The sequence below is a fragment of the Lithobates pipiens genome, unplaced genomic scaffold (assembly GCF_037356315.1).
Source record: "Lithobates pipiens isolate NorthernLeopardFrog02 unplaced genomic scaffold, aLitPip1_a1.2 Scaffold_1, whole genome shotgun sequence".
NCBI lineage: Eukaryota > Metazoa > Chordata > Amphibia > Anura > Ranidae > Lithobates > Lithobates pipiens.
This window is the reverse complement of record NW_027507685.1, coordinates 209673767-209693464: the sequence shown is the minus strand read 5'-3', so window position 1 is coordinate 209693464 and position 19698 is coordinate 209673767. Positions and strand designations below refer to the sequence as shown.

Here is a 19698-nt window from a genome sequence, read left to right as displayed (position 1 = left end):
TGTGGAATAGGTTCTGGGGAGCTTGGGCGGTGCAGTGGAAGAGACGCTAGCAGCGGAAAAGGAGGAGGCAGCTGAGGAGGAGAGGGAGGAGGATGGAGTAGGAGGAGGAGAAGAAGAGTCAGGCCTGCATGCAATCCGTGGCGGTAAAACCAAATCTACACGGGTGCCACGGGTTACATGCTTGACGGCCGTCAGAAGGTTCACCCAGTGGGCAGTAAAACTGATATACCTTCCCTGCCCGTGTTTGCTAGACCACGTGTCTGTGGTCAGATGTATCTTGGCACCGACACTGTGTGCCAGAGATACATTCACTTGCCGCTGAACATGGCCATATAGCTCTGGGATGCCCTTCTCTGAGAAATACTTCCTTCCTGGGACCTTCCATTGTGGTGTTCCAATGGCCACAAATTTGCGAAAGGCCTCCGAGTCCACCAGTTTATATGGCAGTAGTTGGCGGGCTATGAGTTCTGACAAGCCAGCCGCCAACCGTTGGGCAAGAGGGTTATCCGGCGTCATCATTTTTTTACGCTCAAACATTAGGCCCACGGAAGCCTGCCTTTTTGCAGAAAAATGTGAGCTTGGCGTGATGGAAGGTGGAGTGGAGGACAATTGTGAGGAGAGAGGAGAAGGAGAAGTAGAAGACGAGGCTGGACGGTGAGAGCCTGCAGTGTGGCTTTGTGTGTTCCGTTGCTCCCACTGGGCTCGGTGATGGCTGCTCATGTGCCTTCTTAAGGCGGTCGTCCCTAGGTGAGTATTGGGCTTACCGCGACTAACGCGTTGACTGCAAAGATTGCAGATGGCAACGCTATTGTCAGCAGCGGACACGTTAAAAAAAGCCCACACTGCGGAGCCATGTGCCGGTGTCCTGGGAGCGCCAGATGTGACCGTACATGGTCGATGACTCGCTCCTGATACATTTGCAGTCTGCTTTGTCCCTGCTGTGCAATGTAAGTCATTGCTGCTTCTCCTCCCTATCTGCTGGTCCATATCTCCCTCTGAACTCCCCTCCTCTTCCTCTCTTGTGGGCACCCACGTGACATCACTAGACACGTCATCATCAACGTCACCTTCCCCACCGCTATAAGTAGAGTAGGCAGCAACACCGGGGACCAACCTCCTCCTTGGGCTGATCTGGGTACTGGCGTCAGACTGCTGAGTAGCGCTTGTTGCTACCTCCTCTTCCTGATCCAATACCAAGAGTGGCTGCGCATCAGAAATGTCCTCTTGATATGGATCGGAAAATAATTCCAGTGACTCAAGCGGAAGGTATGTGGTGGTGGTGGTGGTGGTCGTGTTGTTGGTGGTAGTGTCTTTGGGGGTGCACATAGCAGAGAGTGAAGAAGAGGGTGCAGATCGAGAGGATGAGGAGGGTGCAGAAGAGTAAGGCTGAGCGAGCCACTCAACCAAGTCTGGTGCATCCTTTAAAGTAATTGAACGCACCTTCTGCAACTTCCCACTTTGGCTCAAGCCTGTTGCTCCTGCCCTACCCCTACCACCCCTGCGGAAGGGCCTGCCTCTTCCTCTGCATGTCATTTTTTAAATGACCCTGTGACAAAACTCTTAGTCCCTATACCGCTGAAGGACTGCTGCAGTATAGGTGAGCGGTCAGCAGTGGTGCACGTCAACCCTATCTATTGTGGACCGATAGCGGTCCTTACAGAACAGCAGACTGTACCGCACTCAAGCCTATGTACCGTAGCACCCTATACCAAGTTACCAGTCCTTATAAGAACTTTTGTGGACCAAGCAGGTTGTGTATTAGTGTTTAGCAGACTGTACGTCAGTCCCTATACCGCTGAAGGACTGCTGCAGTATAGGGCAGCGGTCAGCAGTGGTGCACGTCAACCCTATCTATTGTGGACCGATAGCGGTCCTTACAGAACAGCAGACTGTACCGCACTCAAGCCTATGTACCGTAGCACCCTATACCAAGTTACCAGTCCTTATAAGAACTTTTGTGGACCAAGCAGGTTGTGTATTAGTGTTTAGCAGACTGTACGTCAGTCCCTATACCGCTGAAGGACTGCTGCAGTATAGGGCAGCGGTCAGCAGTGGTGCACGTCAACCCTATCTATTGTGGACCGATAGCGGTCCTTACAGAACAGCAGACTGTACCGCACTCAAGCCTATGTACCGTAGCACCCTATACCAAGTTACCAGTCCTTATAAGAACTTTTGTGGACCAAGCAGGTTGTGTATTAGTGTTTAGCAGACTGTACGTCAGTCCCTATACCGCTGAAGGACTGCTGCAGTATAGGGCAGCGGTCAGCAGTGGTGCACGTCAACCCTATCTATTGTGGACCGATAGCGGTCCTTACAGAACAGCAGACTGTACCGCACTCAAGCCTATGTACCGTAGCACCCTATACCAAGTTACCAGTCCTTATAAGAACTTTTGTGGACCAAGCAGGTTGTGTATTAGTGTTTAGCAGACTGTACGTCAGTCCCTATACCGCTGAAGGACTGCTGCAGTATAGGGCAGCGGTCAGCAGTGGTGCACGTCAACCCTATCTATTGTGGACCGATAGCGGTCCTTACAGAACAGCAGACTGTACCGCACTCAAGCCTATGTACCGTAGCACCCTATACCAAGTTACCAGTCCTTATAAGAACTTTTGTGGAACAAGCAGGTTGTGTGTTAGTGATTAGCAGACTGTACGTCAGTCCCTATACCAATGAAGGACTGCTGCAGTATAGGGCAGCGGTCAGCAGTAGTGCACGGCAACCCTATGTATTGTGGACCGATAGCGGTCCTTACAGAACAGCAGACTGTACCGCACTCAAGCCTATGTACCGTAGCACCCTATACCAAGTTACCAGTCCTTATAAGAACTTTTGTGGACCAAGCAGGTTGTGTGTTAGTGATTAGCAGACTGTACGTCAGTCCCTATACCAATGAAGGACTGCTGCAGTATAGGGCAGCGGTCAGCAGTAGTGCACGGCAACCCTATGTATTGTGGACCGATAGCGGTCCTTACAGAACAGCAGACTGTACCGCACCCAAGCCTATGTACCGTAGCACCCTAGACAGACCAAGTTACCAGTCCTGATAAAGAGCTTTGTGGAACAAGTGAGTTGTGAATGATTAGCAGACTGCAGCAGAAGGGCAGCAGTCAAGTATAATATTCTTTCTATATTTGGAAGAAAGAATATTATACGTGTACAAGCCTATTACCGTACCACTGATACCAGTCCTGAAAAGAACCTTTGTGGAACTAATAGTAACAGCAAGTCTTTAAAATTATCCTCACTGCCTGACACACTGCTTCCTGCCTGTCCCTATACAAATTGGCAAAAAAGAGTAGGCTGGAACGATTAGCTGGAACAGCTCTTTTGTGGACCTGATAGTAACAGCTAATGATGATGATGATGATGATGATGAAGAAAGACTAATCTGGCTGAGCTGTCCCTAAAATAGCAGCATACAGCGCTCTGTCCCTTTATCTAAACTGACAAAAGAAACTCAGGCTGCTGACCTAACACCTATACCAGTCCTGAAAAGAACTTTTGTGTACCAAATAGCTAGCGTTTTCTCTGTCCCTACTCCACACAGGATCCTTTCCCTACAGTGACAGAAGAAAGAATGTAAAATGGCCACCGGATCGGGTGTATTTATAGGTTAGGGGGAATGTCCAAGTGTCCATGAGCTGTCATGTCTCAATTGGTTGTCCTGTAACACATGATAAACGTGTCACGAAAGGTTAAAGTTCTTGTATACATTAAACACGTAAGTCCGCCGGGGCGAACGACGGAAAAAGGCGTTCGAACCCGCGGACGGCGAAAGTCGGAAATTCGCCGCGAAACGACCGCCGGGCGAACCGTTCGGCCATCACTATATCTGGCTACCTTGTCAAGCTGTTCTTGTAAATAGAGAAGGCTTCTCTGTTTACAAGTGACAGTGGTGAGGGGTTCAGAGGGAGAGAGCTGGAGGTAGATGAGCAGAGTTCCACCACTTGCTGAAAAAATAGCCCTGGGTGCGAGGGCCACATGAACTGGACTGGCGGGCTGGAGTCAGCCCACGGGCCTTGTGTTTGAGTGTCTGTAGTTGGTATCCACAACCCTAAATGAACATCACCATGTTAGTTACAAATGAAAAATATTTTATATTCTTTCTAAATTCATGTTGTATCAATTTCTGATTTAATTTTGATGTCCTTTACCACAGGAAAGAGGATTTGCCCAGGAGAAAGTCTGGCTCGCATGGAGCTCTTTCTGTTCTTCACCACCCTCCTGCAGAAGTTCACCTTGACCACAACAGTGCCCCGAGAAGATCTGGACCTAACCCCTGAGCTCAGCAGTGCTGGACACCTGCCTCGTGCTTACAAAATGTGTGTTATTCCCCGGAATGGCACTTTATTATCTAAAAGTTCAAACTAAAGTTTTACTTTTTTTATTTTCTTGCAATAAACTAAATTAAACTTTTATTGTTCTTTTAACTAATAGACATAATGCAATTTATATAAGTACAACTTACTATATATATATATATATATATATATATATATATATATATAAAATCATGCTATAGTTTACACATGTGTCCCTTTTTAAAGGCAGAGGTATAGAAAGTGCTTGGGGAGGTTGGCCAACACTTACTGATAAATTCACCACAGCACAACATAAGGATTAAAAATTACACACCGTATCTTAAAAATATAAAAAAATAAGAAAAAATTTAACTCAAAATTTTCGAATGTAGCGGCCATAACTCGTTGCAGGGCGGCTTTGAATTTATGGGCTTACCAGTTACCTTCTCTTGGCCTGCTCTTCCACTTCTAGGGGTTCCCAGGGTTGATACCCAAAGACTTGAACACTGACGCAGATGAAGTCCTCTTTAAAAGGTTTTATTTTGCAGTAAGAACTCTCAATTAACACAGTCTCTTAAGGAACAGAGGGCATGGGTGAAGAACTCAGGCACCTTGAACTGCAGGTCTAGCAAAGTTTCTATTTCCACCCAGAGAGTAGCCACCTCGCAGCTGGGTACTTCAAGGCTGAACAGATCTCTAGCCAGATATCATGGCAGTCAGCACGTTGACTCAAACTTGAACAATCAACTAAGGGTGAACAGGAACCTTTTTCCTCCGTACCTGGAACATTTCCCGTCTCCTCAAAGGTACTGCAAAAGTGTGAATTCGCCAATGTCCTTCTCAACTCACTAACCAGGCACTTCTCAGGATGCCACTTGCCGGCCCTCCTCCGAAGAGTCCTCCCCGGTCACTTCCACGAGCTGCAGTGTCTCTCCAAGCCGAGAGCCCACACGGACACTTTGAATCCTCCCTCAGTTACTGTGCCTCAGACCAGCAGGTTCTGAGACTTGGGAACGGACGGATCCCTACCCCAGACCAGGCAGGTCTATCAGGGGCCACCGACAGGAACATGTTTTCGTGGTGTCGAACACCCCGTGATCGGGACCCCTCAGGGGGCTACCCCGGTCCTGGAACCAAAACAGACCACACAGGTCTCTCGAACAACTCCGGAACCCTGAACACGTGACCCGCACCCCTTCCCAGACTCCTCAGCGGGCCCCAGCACTCTCACTGATTGGCTCCAAGAAGGCCGATACCTAAGCATCCAACCAGACCTGGTTCTAGCCTGTCATGTGCACCTCACCGTTCACATGACCAGGCAGAACTTCCAAACACAGCCTGGCCAGACTGGTGTTAAGGCCTACCTACACAATTAACCCTCAGAACCTTTATTGTTCTGAGACCAAAAACTAAATTTACATGCGTATGATATTTTGTCCAAAATCCGTTGAAGTGCTTTAGATGAGTTTTGCATTTTCATAAGCCTATTAGAATACAAAACCAGCTTTGAGCATGTTAAATGCAGGTCAAAAGGAGGTCAATTGCAGGTCACATGCACTTGTCAATAAATTTGTAATGATCTCAGAAATGTCTCAAACTAATGTCAAACTCAAAATAAAAGGGGATTTATCCGATAGTTGAAATATCCAGTTGCAAATCAACAATCAAATCATCAATCATTTCAAGTGTCAGCAGCTACAAGAGTACCTGAGCTTTACTACACCAACCCTCTATATCCTACTGAGAGACTGTGTTCTGTTCAATGGTTTTTGCAAATAAAAATTTCCAAATGGATTCAAGTGTCAGTCTCTACAGTTTATTGGGCCATCAACCTCGGGAACCCCTAGATGAGCAACGAGGTGGAGACGGTAACGGTAAGCCAACAAAACCAGGGGGGGGTCAGTGCTACACAAGGTTCCACCATTATCATATTATGATACAATTTATCATAGATTTCTTGAGGAATTTGTGTTGATAAATATTACTGTCCCATTTGAAGTAATCCAAACCACATTCTTAGGGTCCATTAAGTAGTTGTCCATTATTTGCTCAGTCACACTGTGCCCCTAATAGCCACGGGGTAACTTACACACATAAGAGGGACATGAGGAGCTGAAACAAAGATTTCCCAGTCTTCTCCAAAAGCCCCTGTCCCAGCTTGGTCTGTCACATCATTCACAACCACCTCTCGGGTTTACAGAGAATGGTTGGAAAAAGAGAAAATATCCAGCAAGCTGCAGTTGTGTGGACGTAAATGCAATGTTGATGTCAGAGGTCAGAGGAGAATGGGCAGACTGGTTTGAAATTATAGAAAGGCAACAGTAACTCAAATAACCACTCATTTAAACCAAGGTATGCAGAACACCTTCTCTGAACACACAACACATCATACCTTGAAGCAGATGGGCTACAGAAGATCATACCGGGTGCCACTCCTGTCAGCTAAGAACAGGAAAATTAGGCTACAATTTGCACAGACTCACCAAAATTGGACAATAGAAGATTGGAGAAACGTTGCCTGGTCTGATGAGTCTCTATTTCAGCTGCAACATTCAGATGGTAGGGTCAGAAATTGGAGTAAACAACATGAAAGCATGGATCCATCCTGCCTTATATCAACAGTTCAGGCTGGTGGTGGAGGTGGTGTAATGGTATGGGGATATTTTCTTGTCACACTTTGGTCCTCTTAATACTAATTGAGCATCATTTTAATGCCACGGCCTACCTGAGTATTGTTGCTGACCACGTCCATCCCTTTATGAATACAGTGTGCCCATCTTCTGATGGCTCCTTCCAGCAGGATAATGCACCATGTCACAAAGCTCAAATCATCTCAAACCCATTTCTTGAACATGACAATGAGTTCACTGTTCTCCATTGACCTTCACAGTCACCAGATCCAATACAGCACGTTTGAGATGTGGTGGAACGGGGGATTTGTATCATGGATGTACAGCCGACAAATCTGCAGCAGCTGTGTGATGCTATCATGTTAATATGGACCAAAATCCATACACCTTGTTGAATCCGTGTCCCGGAGCTCAAGAACGGGAAGATCCCGATGTAAACAGCATCTCCCCGTTCTGCCTAATGACAGGATACAGATCGCCTGCTCCTTGCCATCGGGAGCAGCTATCAGTGTCCACGTCACACAAGCCCATCCTCCAGTCACATTTTTACAGTAATCAATGCAATTTTAAAGCATTGATCGCTGCAGTAATGCCAATGGTCCCAAAAATGTGTCAAAATTGTCCGATGCGTCCGCCATAATGTTGCAGTCATGATAAAAATCGCTGATCGCCGCTGTTACTAGTAAAAAAAAAAATTAATAAAAATGCCATAAAACTATCCCCTATTTTGTAGACACTATAACTTTTGCGCAAACCAATCAATAAATGCTTATTGCACTTTTTTTTTTACCAAACATATGTGCACGAATATGGATTGGTCTAAACTGAGGAAAACATTTTTTTATATATATTTTTGGGGCATATTTATTATAGCAAAAAGTAAAATAAAAGGGTTTTTTTTTTTAAATTGTCGCAAGTTAAAGTGTCGCAGAGCCAAATCGCAAAAAGCGCTCTGGTCAGGAAGGGGGTAAATCCTTCCGGGGCTGAAGTGGTTAACAAAGAATTCTGACATATTAAAGCGGGAGTCCACCGGGACTCCGCGTTTTTTTTTTTTTTTAAAGCCAGCAGCTACAAATACTGCAGCTGCTGACTTTTAAAATAGTGACACTTACCTGTCCAGCGCGCCCGCGATGTCGGCACCCGAAGCCGATCGCTCGGTCGTCTGTCGGGTCCTGCCGCCGCCATCTTGGGTATGGGAATCAGGAAATGGAGCCTTTCGGCTTCATTTCCCGGTTCCCTACTGCGCATGCGCGAATCGCGCGGCGCAATAAGGACGCTCCCCGCTGCCTCTGGGAGCTGTGTGTTTCCCAGCAGGCAGCGGGGCACTTGCGGGAAGGGGCAGGCAGTTGCGGAAAGGGGCGTAAGTTACGCCCCTTTCCGCAGACAGCTATCCCGGAAGTGGGTGCTGTTACCTGGATTATCCAGGTAACTGCACCCCCCTCCCCCCTGAAAGGTGCCGATTGTGGCACCGGAGGGGGGGAGGGTTCCGATGAGCGGAAGGTCCACTTTAGGGTGGACCTCCGCTTTAACTCAGAGCACTCTGTTATAATATATCAGCATTCTGAGATAATAACACAGAGGTCTGACATATTAGCTCAGACATTAACCACTTGCCACCCGCCCTATAGGCAAATGACGGCTGCAAAGTGGTTTCAAAATCCTGACTGGGCGTCATCGGACGTCCTCAGGATTTTGAGCCGCTGCGCGCCCCCGGGGGCGTGCATCGTGCCGATCATTGTTGCGGGGGGCCAGTCTGACACCCGCAACTACGATCTCCAAAGGGTCGATTGGCTGCTCCTCTGACAGGGGGGGTCTGTGCTGATCGATTATCAGTACAGCCCCCCCCCCGAGGATGCCCACACTGGACCACCAGGGACGCCACCAGACCACCAGGGATGCCCAGCACCAGGTATGCCATCCTAGACCAACAGGGATGCCAGTCAGTGCCCACAATGTATGCCAATCAGTGCCCACAATGGATGCCAATCAGTGCCCACAATGGGCATCACTGATTGGAATGCATTATTGTTTGGCACTGATTGGCATCCATCAGTACAAAACAAAACAACAGAATGCCGCCTATCAGTGTCCATCCGTGCCAGCTATCATTGTCCATCCGTGCCACCTATCAGTGCCCATCCATGTCAACTATCAGTGCCCATCCATGCCGCCTATCAGTGCCCATCCATGTTGCCTATCAGTGCCCCTATCTATGCCCATCTGTGCCGCCTATCCATGCCCATTCATGCCGCCTATCCATGCCAATCCGTGCCAGCTATCAGTGCTAATTGGTGCTACCTATCAGTGTCCATCCGTGTGGCCCATCAGTGCCACCTAATGGTGCCACATATCAGTGCCCATCAATGCCACCTCATCAGTGCCACTTCATTGGTGCCACCTCATCAGTGCCCATCAGTGAAGAAGAAAACATACTTATTTACAAAGTTTGGAAATTGAAACTTCTTTTATTTGTTTAGCAAAAAAAACAAAAACGTAGAGGTGATCAAATACCACCAAAATAAAGCTCTATTTGTGGGAAAAAAATTATAAAAATTTCATTTGGGTACAGGGTAGCATGACCGCACAATTGTCATTCAGAGTGCGACAGCGCTGAAAGCTCAAAATTGGTCTGGGCAGGAAGGTGTTTAAGTGTCTGGTATTGAAGTGGTTAAAGATAGCATCTCCGAAGTACTAACTTTTTTTTTTTTTGGCCCCGGAGATACAGAAGACTTTAAAGACTTTAAAGGAAATGGTTATAGTAACCGGAAGAGGTCATATATAGAGGACAAGGAGCAGAGGGTGGAACAGCAGAGATAAGATACTGCTATATACAATAACGCCAACGCAAAATAACAAGCTGTCAAATAGTAACACAGAAAATATCCCAGACTTAGCATTACAGCACTGTGAGGAATTAAGAGTTAATAGAGGGTGTGACAACTTGTAGGAAACACTCCTTCCTACCCTCCAGATTCCTATATGCTCAAGTCTTGGTCTGCTGTATATATATATACTTCCTGAGTTTACAGCCCTGCCTAGCAGTGTGTTGTATGTGAGAACACAGACATGGCGTGGAGCCTGTGCCTTCTTATAGCTGTACTCATACTGTTCCTTGTCAGGAATGTGTTTGGTAGGCGAGGTCATCTCCCTCCAGGACCTACACCTCTACCTGTCCTGGGAAACCTTCTACATCTGAAGAGCCGAGAGACACACAAGCCTATACTAGAGGTGAGCAATGGCAAGAATCATGATGCCTGATCAGTCAATATGTAGCAAAAAGCATGTATTTCCTAATTTAATACACTGGGGATGATTTATTTAGAGGGGAAAAATAGTCAAAAATGACAGTCGGGATGTAATGGGTTGGCATACACAATCCAGACATCATTCCTCAGTTTTATGCATACTGTAAGCGCATTTGAATCTGCTTTTCTGGGTGAAAGAGTTTACAAAGCTAAAATGTGATGGAGCACAGAATAATGTATGCTCTTGGCTTTGTGTAGTCACTAGGAGTTGCTGCTTTAAAGAGGAAGTAAACCCTGATGGGTTTACTTCCTCTTTGTCTCCCTGCAAAGGTAAAGCATAATGGACTACTATGCATTGCATAGTAGTCCATTATGTGTCACTTACCTGACACAGGAGCCAGCGAAGTCACCGCTGTCCCCTTGTGTATGGAGCCTCCATCTTCTCGGTGGGTCTCGCTGCTCCGGCGCTGTCATTTGACGAAGCCGCAATGACGTCACTCCCGCACATGCGCACGGGAGCCGCCACTCATGGTATATCGCAGCTGACAGCGGCGCGCTCAGTGCGCCTGCGCGCCGCTGTCTACGGCGCATGTGCCGTAGACAGCAGTGCCTGTGTTTTGGCAAATATCTCCTAAACCGTGTAGGTTTAGGAGATATTTCCTGGACCTACAGGTAAGCCTTAATCTAGGCTTACTGGTCAAAGTGGTTTGTAAGGGTTTACAACCACTTTAACCACTTGGGTACCGCGCTATTGCCGAATGACGGCATTAGCGCGGACCTAGATTTCCGGGACTACGTCTATTGACGTCGTCCCGGTTACAAGCGGCCTGCGCGCCCCCTGAGGGGCGCGCGCGGCGCGCTCTGTGATCGGCGAGTCCGTGAGACTCGCCTGATCACCGATCCGTGTAAGGGGTCGATCCCGACCCCTTATCACGTGATCAGCTGTCAGCCAATGACAGCTGATCATGTGATAGAACGGAGCCGGTAATCGGCTATTATTCCTCCTCGCGCTGACAGCGCGAGGAGAAAAAAAAAAGCCGATCACCGGTGGCCGTGATCGGGACATCAGTCCCGATCACGGCCAGCAATGCAAGGCACCACATGCCACCTGCCAGTGCCCACCTGCCTCCCGCAGTGCCATCCTGAAGTATAACTAAAAGTAAAAGTAAGTGCCCCCCGTCTGTGCCCATAGTGCCCACAGTGCCACCCCACAGTGCCACCCACAGTGCCACCCACAGTGCCACCCCACAGTGCCACCCCACAGTGCCACCCACAGTGCCACCCACAGTGCCACCCAATCTGCCTCAAAGGTGCTGCACCCCAGTGCCGCCCATCAGTGCCCAGCAGTGCCGCCCATCAGTGCCCAGCAGTGCCGCCCATCAGTGCCCAGCAGTGCCACCTATCAGAGCCACCTATCAGTGCCACCTATCAGTGCCCATCAGTCCCATCTATCTGTGGTACCTATCAGTGCCCATCCGTGCCACCCATCCGTGCCACTTATCCGTGCCACCCATCCGTGCCATCTTATCTGTGCCCATCTTTGCCCATCAGTGCCGCCTTATCTGTGCCCATCGGTGCCGCCTTATCTGTGCCTATTAGTGCCGCCTTAACTATGCCTATCAGTGCCCACCAGTGCAGCCTATCAGTGCCCACCAATGCAGCCCATCAGTGCCCACCAATGCAGCCTATCAGTGCCGCCTTATCAGCGCACTTCAATGAAGGAGAAAAATGACCCGTTTGCAAAATTTTATAACAAACTATTAAAACATGATTTTTTTTTTTTTGCATCTTTTTTTGTTTGTTTAGCATTAAATAAAACTCCGAGCTGTAACTAAATACCACCAAAAGAAAGCTCTATTTGTGGGAAAAAAATGATAAAAATTTCATTTGGGTACAGTGTTGTATGCCCGCGCAATTGTCATTCAAAGTGCATCAGCGCTGAAAGCTGAAAATTGGTCTGGGACTGAGGGGGGTTTAAGTGCCCAGTAAGCAAGTGGTTAAAGATAAACGTGAGGCAAACAAATAAATACACAAATGAAATGCATACAGTGCCTTGAAAAAGTATTCACACCCCTTGAGATTTTCCACATTTTGTCATGTTACAACCAAAAACAAATGTATTTTATTTGGATTTTATGTGATAGACCAGCACAAAGTGGCACATAATTGTGAAGTGGATGATAAATAGTTTTCATAATTTACAAATAAATATGTGAAAAGTGTGGTGTGCATTTGTATTCAGTCCCCTTTATTCTAGTCAAACCAATTGCCTTCAGAAGTTACCTAATTAGTAAAAAAAATTGTGTACTTTTATCTCAGTATAAATACAGCTGTTCTGTGAAGCCCTCAGAGGTTTAAGAGAACCTTAGTGAACAAACAGCATCATTAAGGCCAGGGAACACACCAGACAGGTCAAGGATAAAGTTTTCAAGAAGTTTAAAGCAGGGTTAAGTTATAAAAAAAAATATCCCAAGCTTTGAACATCTCATGGGTGTTCAATCTATCATCCGAAAATGAAAAGAGTATGGCACAACTGCAAACCTACCAAGACATGGCCGTCCACCTAAACTGACAGTCCGGGCAAAAAGAGCATTCATCAGAGAAGCAGCCAAGATGCCCATGGTAACTCTGAAGGAGCTGCAGAGATCCACAGCTCAGGTGGGAGGATCTGTCCACAGGACAACTATTAGTTGTGCTCTCCACAAATCTGGCCTTTATGGAAGAGTGGCAAGATGAAAGCCATTTAGCCTAAAAGAAAAATGCTATGTGGCGGAAAACTAACACTGCACATCACCCTGAACACACCATCCCCACTGTGAAACATGGTGGTGACAGCATCATGTTGTGGGGATTCTTTTCTTTAGCAGGGACAGGGAATCTGGTCAGAGCTGATGGGAAGATGGATGGAGCCAAATACAGGGCAATCTTAGAAGAAACCCTGTTAGAGTCTGCAAAAGACTTGAGACTGGGGCGGAGGTTCCCCTTCCAGCAGGACAATGACCCTAATCATCTTGAGCTATAATGAAATTGTTTAGATCAAAGCATATTCATGTGTTAGAATGGCCCAGTCAAAGTCCAGACCTAAATCCATTTGAGAATCTGTGGCAAGACTTGAAAACTGCTGTTCACCGCTGCTCTGTATCCAATCTGACAGAGCTTGAGCTATTTTGCAAAGAAAAATGGGCAAACATTTACCCAAAAAGACTTGCAGCTATAATTACAGTGAAAGGTGGTTCCACAATCTTGAAAACCATTTATCATTTTCTTTCCACCTCACAATTATGTGCTACTTTGTGTTGGTCTATCACAATAAAATACATTTATGTTTATGGTTGTAACATGACAAAATGTAAAAAATGTCAAGGGGTATGAATACTTTTTCAAGACACTGTATATGGATTGAACCTTTGTGCTGAGAGAACGCCGCACTCCGTGTGCAAAAGGCAGCCCCAGCAGGATTTTTAATAACTCTAAACAGCAGCCTTGATGAAGGGGGAGTCTTTGGCCTCATTCTATGGTTGTGATTTCAAATAAAACGTCTTTAAAACCTACATCTACTGGATACCGGACGCTGCTTTACTTTTACTTCATCAGTTATCAGTCACTGTGAAGCCCGACCTGTGTCTTCTGTTTCTGTGAATGGATGAGACAGATACATTGTATATTTTTCTGTCCTTGCAAGGATAAAAGGAAAAAAAGGGGTTAGGGTTAGTGTTTGAGTTAATGTCAGGGTCAAAGGTCGAGAACAGGGTCAGTATTTTTAATTTTTTTAAATTAGTATAAGTATCAGTGTCAGTTAGTGTCAGTGTGTTATAGGTAGGATAAACAAAACAAAAAAAAGCAAAATGTGCACTTATTGTTTCGGGCTGTACTACGGGTACAAACAACAACTAACATACACATATGTGGTATTTCTGCGATTGTCATGAGCAGGAGAATTTATTTTGGGTTGTTCTTTGGTGGCAGGTTATGGTACTAGCAACAAATATACAATTACATTTCAGGCCAGGTTTCCTTGGATAATAAAAAATAAATAAAAAATCATGAGATATCCATTACCATTTACCACCAAATCAGAGCCCAATTTGTCAGGGTATAATCCATCTGGATGCACAAAGTACAGTAGTTGTGGTGATATGTACAGTTTTACTAACACATGTCAAAGTTGCAAAATTGGGCTTGGGCATTATGACTTGCTTCACCCTTAGGCGTGAAGGGGTTAAACATGGGAGAAATTACAAAGAGAATGAGAGCAAAGCAAGACAATATCTTGACAAAAATGGCATTTCAAAAGTCAATGAGTGATTTTTTTTTTTTTTTTATGGTAACATTAATACTTAGGAAGCTTCTGTTTTTCGATAATCTGTAGACCCCAAAAATGTGTTTTGTTTTTTTTTTTGGACTTTTAATCCTCTTTTAGCTTTTTATTAGCATGCTAGGTACCCATCATTATTATTATATCTTTGAAACTTGATATTTCATTGTCAAAGGAAAAGATCAATAAACTGCACATCACAAAGCATACCCATGTGCATAGTCGTCACCAGGGGGTGGCTATTGGGGCTCATAGCCATGAGTCTCTCTCTTGCTAAACAGCAGGTCGCGGTTGGGGGGGCTGCATTAGAGGGGGAGGAGAGAGACAAGCAGGCGGACGAGCAGAGATGACATCATCTCTCTCTGCCCGCTCCCCGTCACCACTCTTCCACCCTTACGGCAGGGCCACTTCAATGTAGGAGTGATGTGCGGCGGGGAGCAAAGAGATGACATCATCTCTCACTGCCCGCCATACATCAGCGCTCTTACGCCCTCACAGGGCGGGTGCTCATTTTGTCAAAACACGGGCCTCTTTAATGTCAGAGGTGCAGTGGGGAGCAGAGAGATTACATCATCTCTCACTGCCCACCCCGCATCTTTGCTCTTCTGCCCTCAGTAAATGGACCAGTGCTGCCAGCCTGCCACCAATTCAGTGACAATGCACATTTGGTGGCACTGGCTGGCATGGCAAGTGACAACCCACATCTAGTAGCAGGTGACATGGCAAGTGACAATCCAGAAATGGTGGCAAGTGACACGGCAAGTGGCAATCTGCAAATGGTGGCAGGAGATGTGGCAATCCACATCTGGTGGCAGGTGATGGTGACAAGTTAAAAAGCTGCATCTGGTGACGGACAATGCTGGCATGTTGCATCTGGTGATAGGTGATGGTTGAAGGTGACACGCTGCATCTGGTGGCAGGAGATGTGGCAAGTGATACGCCCATGGCTTCCACTGATTCTGCAATATGGTGAGCTGAACCACTTCATTATGTATTAGAAAGTAACAATAGAGACCATGCACATCAATCACTTTTATACCATATCAAACATGGTGCCATGATGATTGAAACGCCAACACCACTGCTATGGGCCCTAACCTCAGATCTTTTGCAGAGCTAGCAATGCCCCTGTCCATGTGCATGAAGTGAGATGAATGGCAGCCTAGGCCCAGACTCCAGCCAGGCCACGCCCCCCAATTTCATTTAATTAACTTGTTGATATGCTCTTTATAGATTCCAGCAATATTGCTTACATCTCCTTTCTGTGCGATAGGTTGTCTCTGGAGATGACTAGGACAGGTTTGTCCATTCACAATCTAAAACCGGAAATGTTCTAAATATAGGCTTAGAAAAATGACTGCTAAATATAGTAACACTTGATTAGATGACCTTGCAGATATGCTATACATATAACTGGCACATGCTTTTATTGCTCAGCTATGCAGAAAGCTCAGCAATTATTATCACATAGAGAGTGATATGACTGACTCAGTTCCAAAGGTGGCTTTTGTTAGTGTTACATAGAGTGATTATCTCTGTAATTATCTTTTTGCTAAAAAGACTACTGCGTAGGGGTTGACCGATATTGTTTTTTCAGGGCCGATACCAATTTTTATTTTTTTTTGCCTGCCTTTCAGGCTGCCAGTATCAGATGCCGATATTCTGTAGATTTAAACTTTTTATTTTTACACTGTCCTTTTAAATGTTGTTTTGTTTTTTAATCATTGTTATTGCTGTTACAAGGAATGTAAACATCCCTTGTGACAGTATTAGGCAGAACAGGTACTATTTATGGAGGTATCTGGGGTCTATAAGACCCCAAACCCCTCCACTGCACTTGAAAGTATTCAAAATGCCAAAATTGGCGTTTTTGAATACTTTCTATTTTTTAAAACTGGTGCCTTTAGAATGCCAGTAATCTGGAAGTGATGTCATGACATCGCTTCTGGGTCACTAGATCCGAGACCCGCAAAAAAAGCAGATCTGCCAGCCAGCAGACATGCCGGCATGTCGCTAGGGCCTCCCAGTGGGACCGGAGAGTCTGGGCATACGGCGGAAGGCAGCAGGAGGGGGGATGTCCCCTCCTGATGCTAGTCATAACTGAGCCGCATCGGTTGTTACAAGAATGCCAACCGTCCGCTCCAGGCATCATCCCGGTACAACCCTTTGAAGCAATATTGGTAACATCGGTAAGTTTGTGACCGATACTTCAAAAAAGTAAATATTGGCTGCCAAGAATCACCCCCACGATAATTGGTCGACCTCTAGTACCGAGTAGGAGTTGTTGTAACAGCAATGACTGATTTTTATTTGGATTGTAAAATTACACCTCTGGTTTGCACATTCAATAAAAGTTTCTCCCGTCATTATGTAATTTGGAAACCTATATCAAGGTGGCTCATAAGGTTCATGGACATTTCCGTGTGCATTATGATTGTTGTCAAATTCTAATAATTAAAGCCAAGGTTCAGGGGTATTTAAAGTGGTTGTAAACCCTTTACAACCACTTTAAACTACAAGCAAGCCTATAATTAGTCTTACCTGTAGCTGCACTGGATCTCTTCTAAACTTGCATGGTTTAGGAGATACCCCTGTATTTGCATGTGCCGACGTCATGCGGCACATGCGCACTTAAGCCAACTGAAGCAATAGCACGTTATTGTTATAAATAATAATTTATTATTGATAAAATGTATTTTTTTATGCCAATAATAAAGGGCTGCAGCCATTCATACCACAAAATTGGGTCTAGTCGTCTTTATTTAATATATTAGAAATAGTGTTTTGAGTTTGGTCTTTGGTCCCATGGGAGCGGCTATGGAGAAATCCTGGAGCTAAGCGTGGGAGTGACAAGAAAACTAGATACTGAGATCTTGGGAGGAAAGAGTGGTGTGGTTGATATTTTTGAGATGAGGTTGGCGCGAGATAGGGGGGGGGGGGGGGGTGGATGGTGTCGATTGCTTTGTATGTTATTGGTAGTATTCTAATTTTTATTAGATTTTTATTTATTGGGCAATCAGAAGCCACAGGAGCCGCCACCAAACATTGGGTGAGGTGAAAAACTCATATATTCCCATGTGAAGGATATTGCGCTGAAAATGTCTATTTGAATTCGGTTGACTACTAGAATACTGTTAGCCGTAAAGCGTTGCATTTTAAAGATTCCATTTGGAGACAGATGTCCCCATACAAAATGCAACATTTTGTAAATTAGAATGGTAAATGGATATATAACTAACTTTCTTCCTCTTCTAGCTCAGTAAGAAATATGGACCTGTCTACACGTTGTACATCGGGCCACAGCCTGCAGTGGTGCTGGTCGGATACAAGGCTGTGAAGGAAGCTTTAGTTGACCATGCAGAGAAATTCAGTGGCAGAGCAGAGGTCCCAATTGTAGATATTACCAGCAAAGGATATGGTCAGTTCTTTTACAAGTCAATTGTTATCCTATTCTTTATATTTATTACAATGTGATGCAAGAAACAATTTATTTAATGCTTTTTTGCTGTTGTCTTCTGGATTAACCCCTTTAACATAGGTATACTCTTAAAAATTGAACGGGAAGCATTTAGACATAGGTCGGCAGTATGTATTCAAAGTATTATTTTGCGTAAAAAAAAAAGTCACTCTTTTTTTGCCATGAATAAACTGCTGCTGCTGCTGCTGCTGCTGGGCAGATTAGATGCCATGTGACCTAAAGCAAGGCAAGGATCCTATTAGTTGTGGGACGGTGGGTGTTTGACATCATAAGAGATGGCAGAGCGCCTATTATTTTTTTTCATTATTAGCACTGAGATAAGAGGATTAGCAGAGCCTGTTTGTAATGAGGAAATATGGCTGCCTCCATGTGCATAGTAGAAATTATATTTTATATTTATTACAGCCAGGGCTTTGTTTCAGGGGAGCACAATTCCGGCACCTCCAGCACTGAATGCATGTAATACTAATATATTCTGGAGGGTCTATGATGCTGGCTGCTGTGGGATCTATTTTGCACGGGGTGAGGTCTATTGTTGCTAGGGGGCATCTTATGTTGCTGAGGGGTCAGTTGTTTCTGGGAGGGATCTACTGTTGAGGGAGAAGTTTATTGCTGCTTGCTGCTGAAGGAGCTGTTGTTGCTGCTTGGGGTCTATTGTTGCTGGGGTGTTACTGCTGTGGTATTTTATAACAGGGGGCCCATTGTTGTTGGTGGGAGTATAATGTTGTGTTAGGGGCCTATTGTTGCTGAGAATCTATTATTGCTGGGGTTGTGTCTTTTGTTGCTCAGGAGATATACAGTATTGTTGCTGGGGAATCTGATATTGCTGAGGGAAACCATTGTTGCTGGGGTGGGGTCTTGTGTTGCTGGGGAAAGATCTATTGTTTCTGGGTGGATCTGTTATTGCTAGGGGGATCTCATATGGCTGGGACCGGGGTCTATTGTTACTGGAGGGATCTTTTGCTGCTGAGGTGGTATCTATTGTTGTAGTAAAAGTTTTAATGCCTTTTTTTTTTATCATTAACATACTGCATACAAATTACTTAACACCACAAAATAATACTTGGTTCTGTATTCTTTAAAAAGAGGTGGGACCAAGGAACAGTACCCAAAGGTGTGTAGGAGGCAGAGACAAGGGGTTACCCAAAAAGGAGGGAGTTCCTACACTTTTTTTTTTGAGAAATAAAGCTCTATTTGCAGATATTTACATATTGCCAGCTATTTACATTGCACATTCACATCAGTCCCTGTCCCCAGGGAACTTTCAATCTGGAGTCTCTAACTAAAATTCATACACTAAGGCCAACTTAGAAATTATTCAAATATGGTATCAGCATGTCTTTAGAGTGGGAGAAACCCACACAAGCACAGCGAGGATATGCAAACTCCAGGCAGGTATTGTCGGGGTTGGGATTTGAACTGATGACCATAGTGCTACCAGGTGGAAGTACTACCAACTGTGCTACGCTGATAAGGGTATTTACAATAAGCTGTTTTTTAGGAAGCTGCGCTCTGTTCTTCTTTGGGCTGAAAAACACTTTTTTGTTCAAGTTCCAGTGTGAACACTGGCCCTCAAAACCCACTCCACCCACCGAAACATTTCACCCTAGTGGAGCTTAATTGTAGATAAAAAATAAAAAGACATTTTGTGTCCCTTGCCTCTTACATTACTTTAGCAGGTCAGCTAGAAAGGACAAGTTTATCTGTCTCAGCTCTCTGAGTT

At 45.3% G+C, this 19698-nt stretch overlaps 2 protein-coding genes across 2 annotated transcripts in view; both read left to right on the top strand.

Annotated features, from left to right (window-relative positions):
• Positions 1 to 4422, top strand: part of LOC143982515 (cytochrome P450 2G1-like) — a 70796-nt gene extending 66374 nt beyond the window's left edge. Inside the window, exon 9 of the mRNA XM_077481333.1 lies at positions 4166 to 4422. Within this exon, the coding sequence (XP_077337459.1) occupies positions 4166 to 4377 (212 nt within the window). The 3' untranslated portion in view covers positions 4378 to 4422. The remainder of the gene's footprint in view (positions 1 to 4165) is intronic.
• A 5313-nt stretch (positions 4423 to 9735) lies between these two features.
• The window catches only part of LOC143982508 (cytochrome P450 2G1-like), a 76689-nt gene continuing 66726 nt past the window's right edge, over positions 9736 to 19698 (top strand). Inside the window, exons 1-2 of the mRNA XM_077481321.1 lie at positions 9736 to 10165; positions 17753 to 17915. Coding sequence (XP_077337447.1) covers positions 10004 to 10165; positions 17753 to 17915 — 325 coding nt within the window. The 5' untranslated portion in view covers positions 9736 to 10003. The remainder of the gene's footprint in view (positions 10166 to 17752; positions 17916 to 19698) is intronic.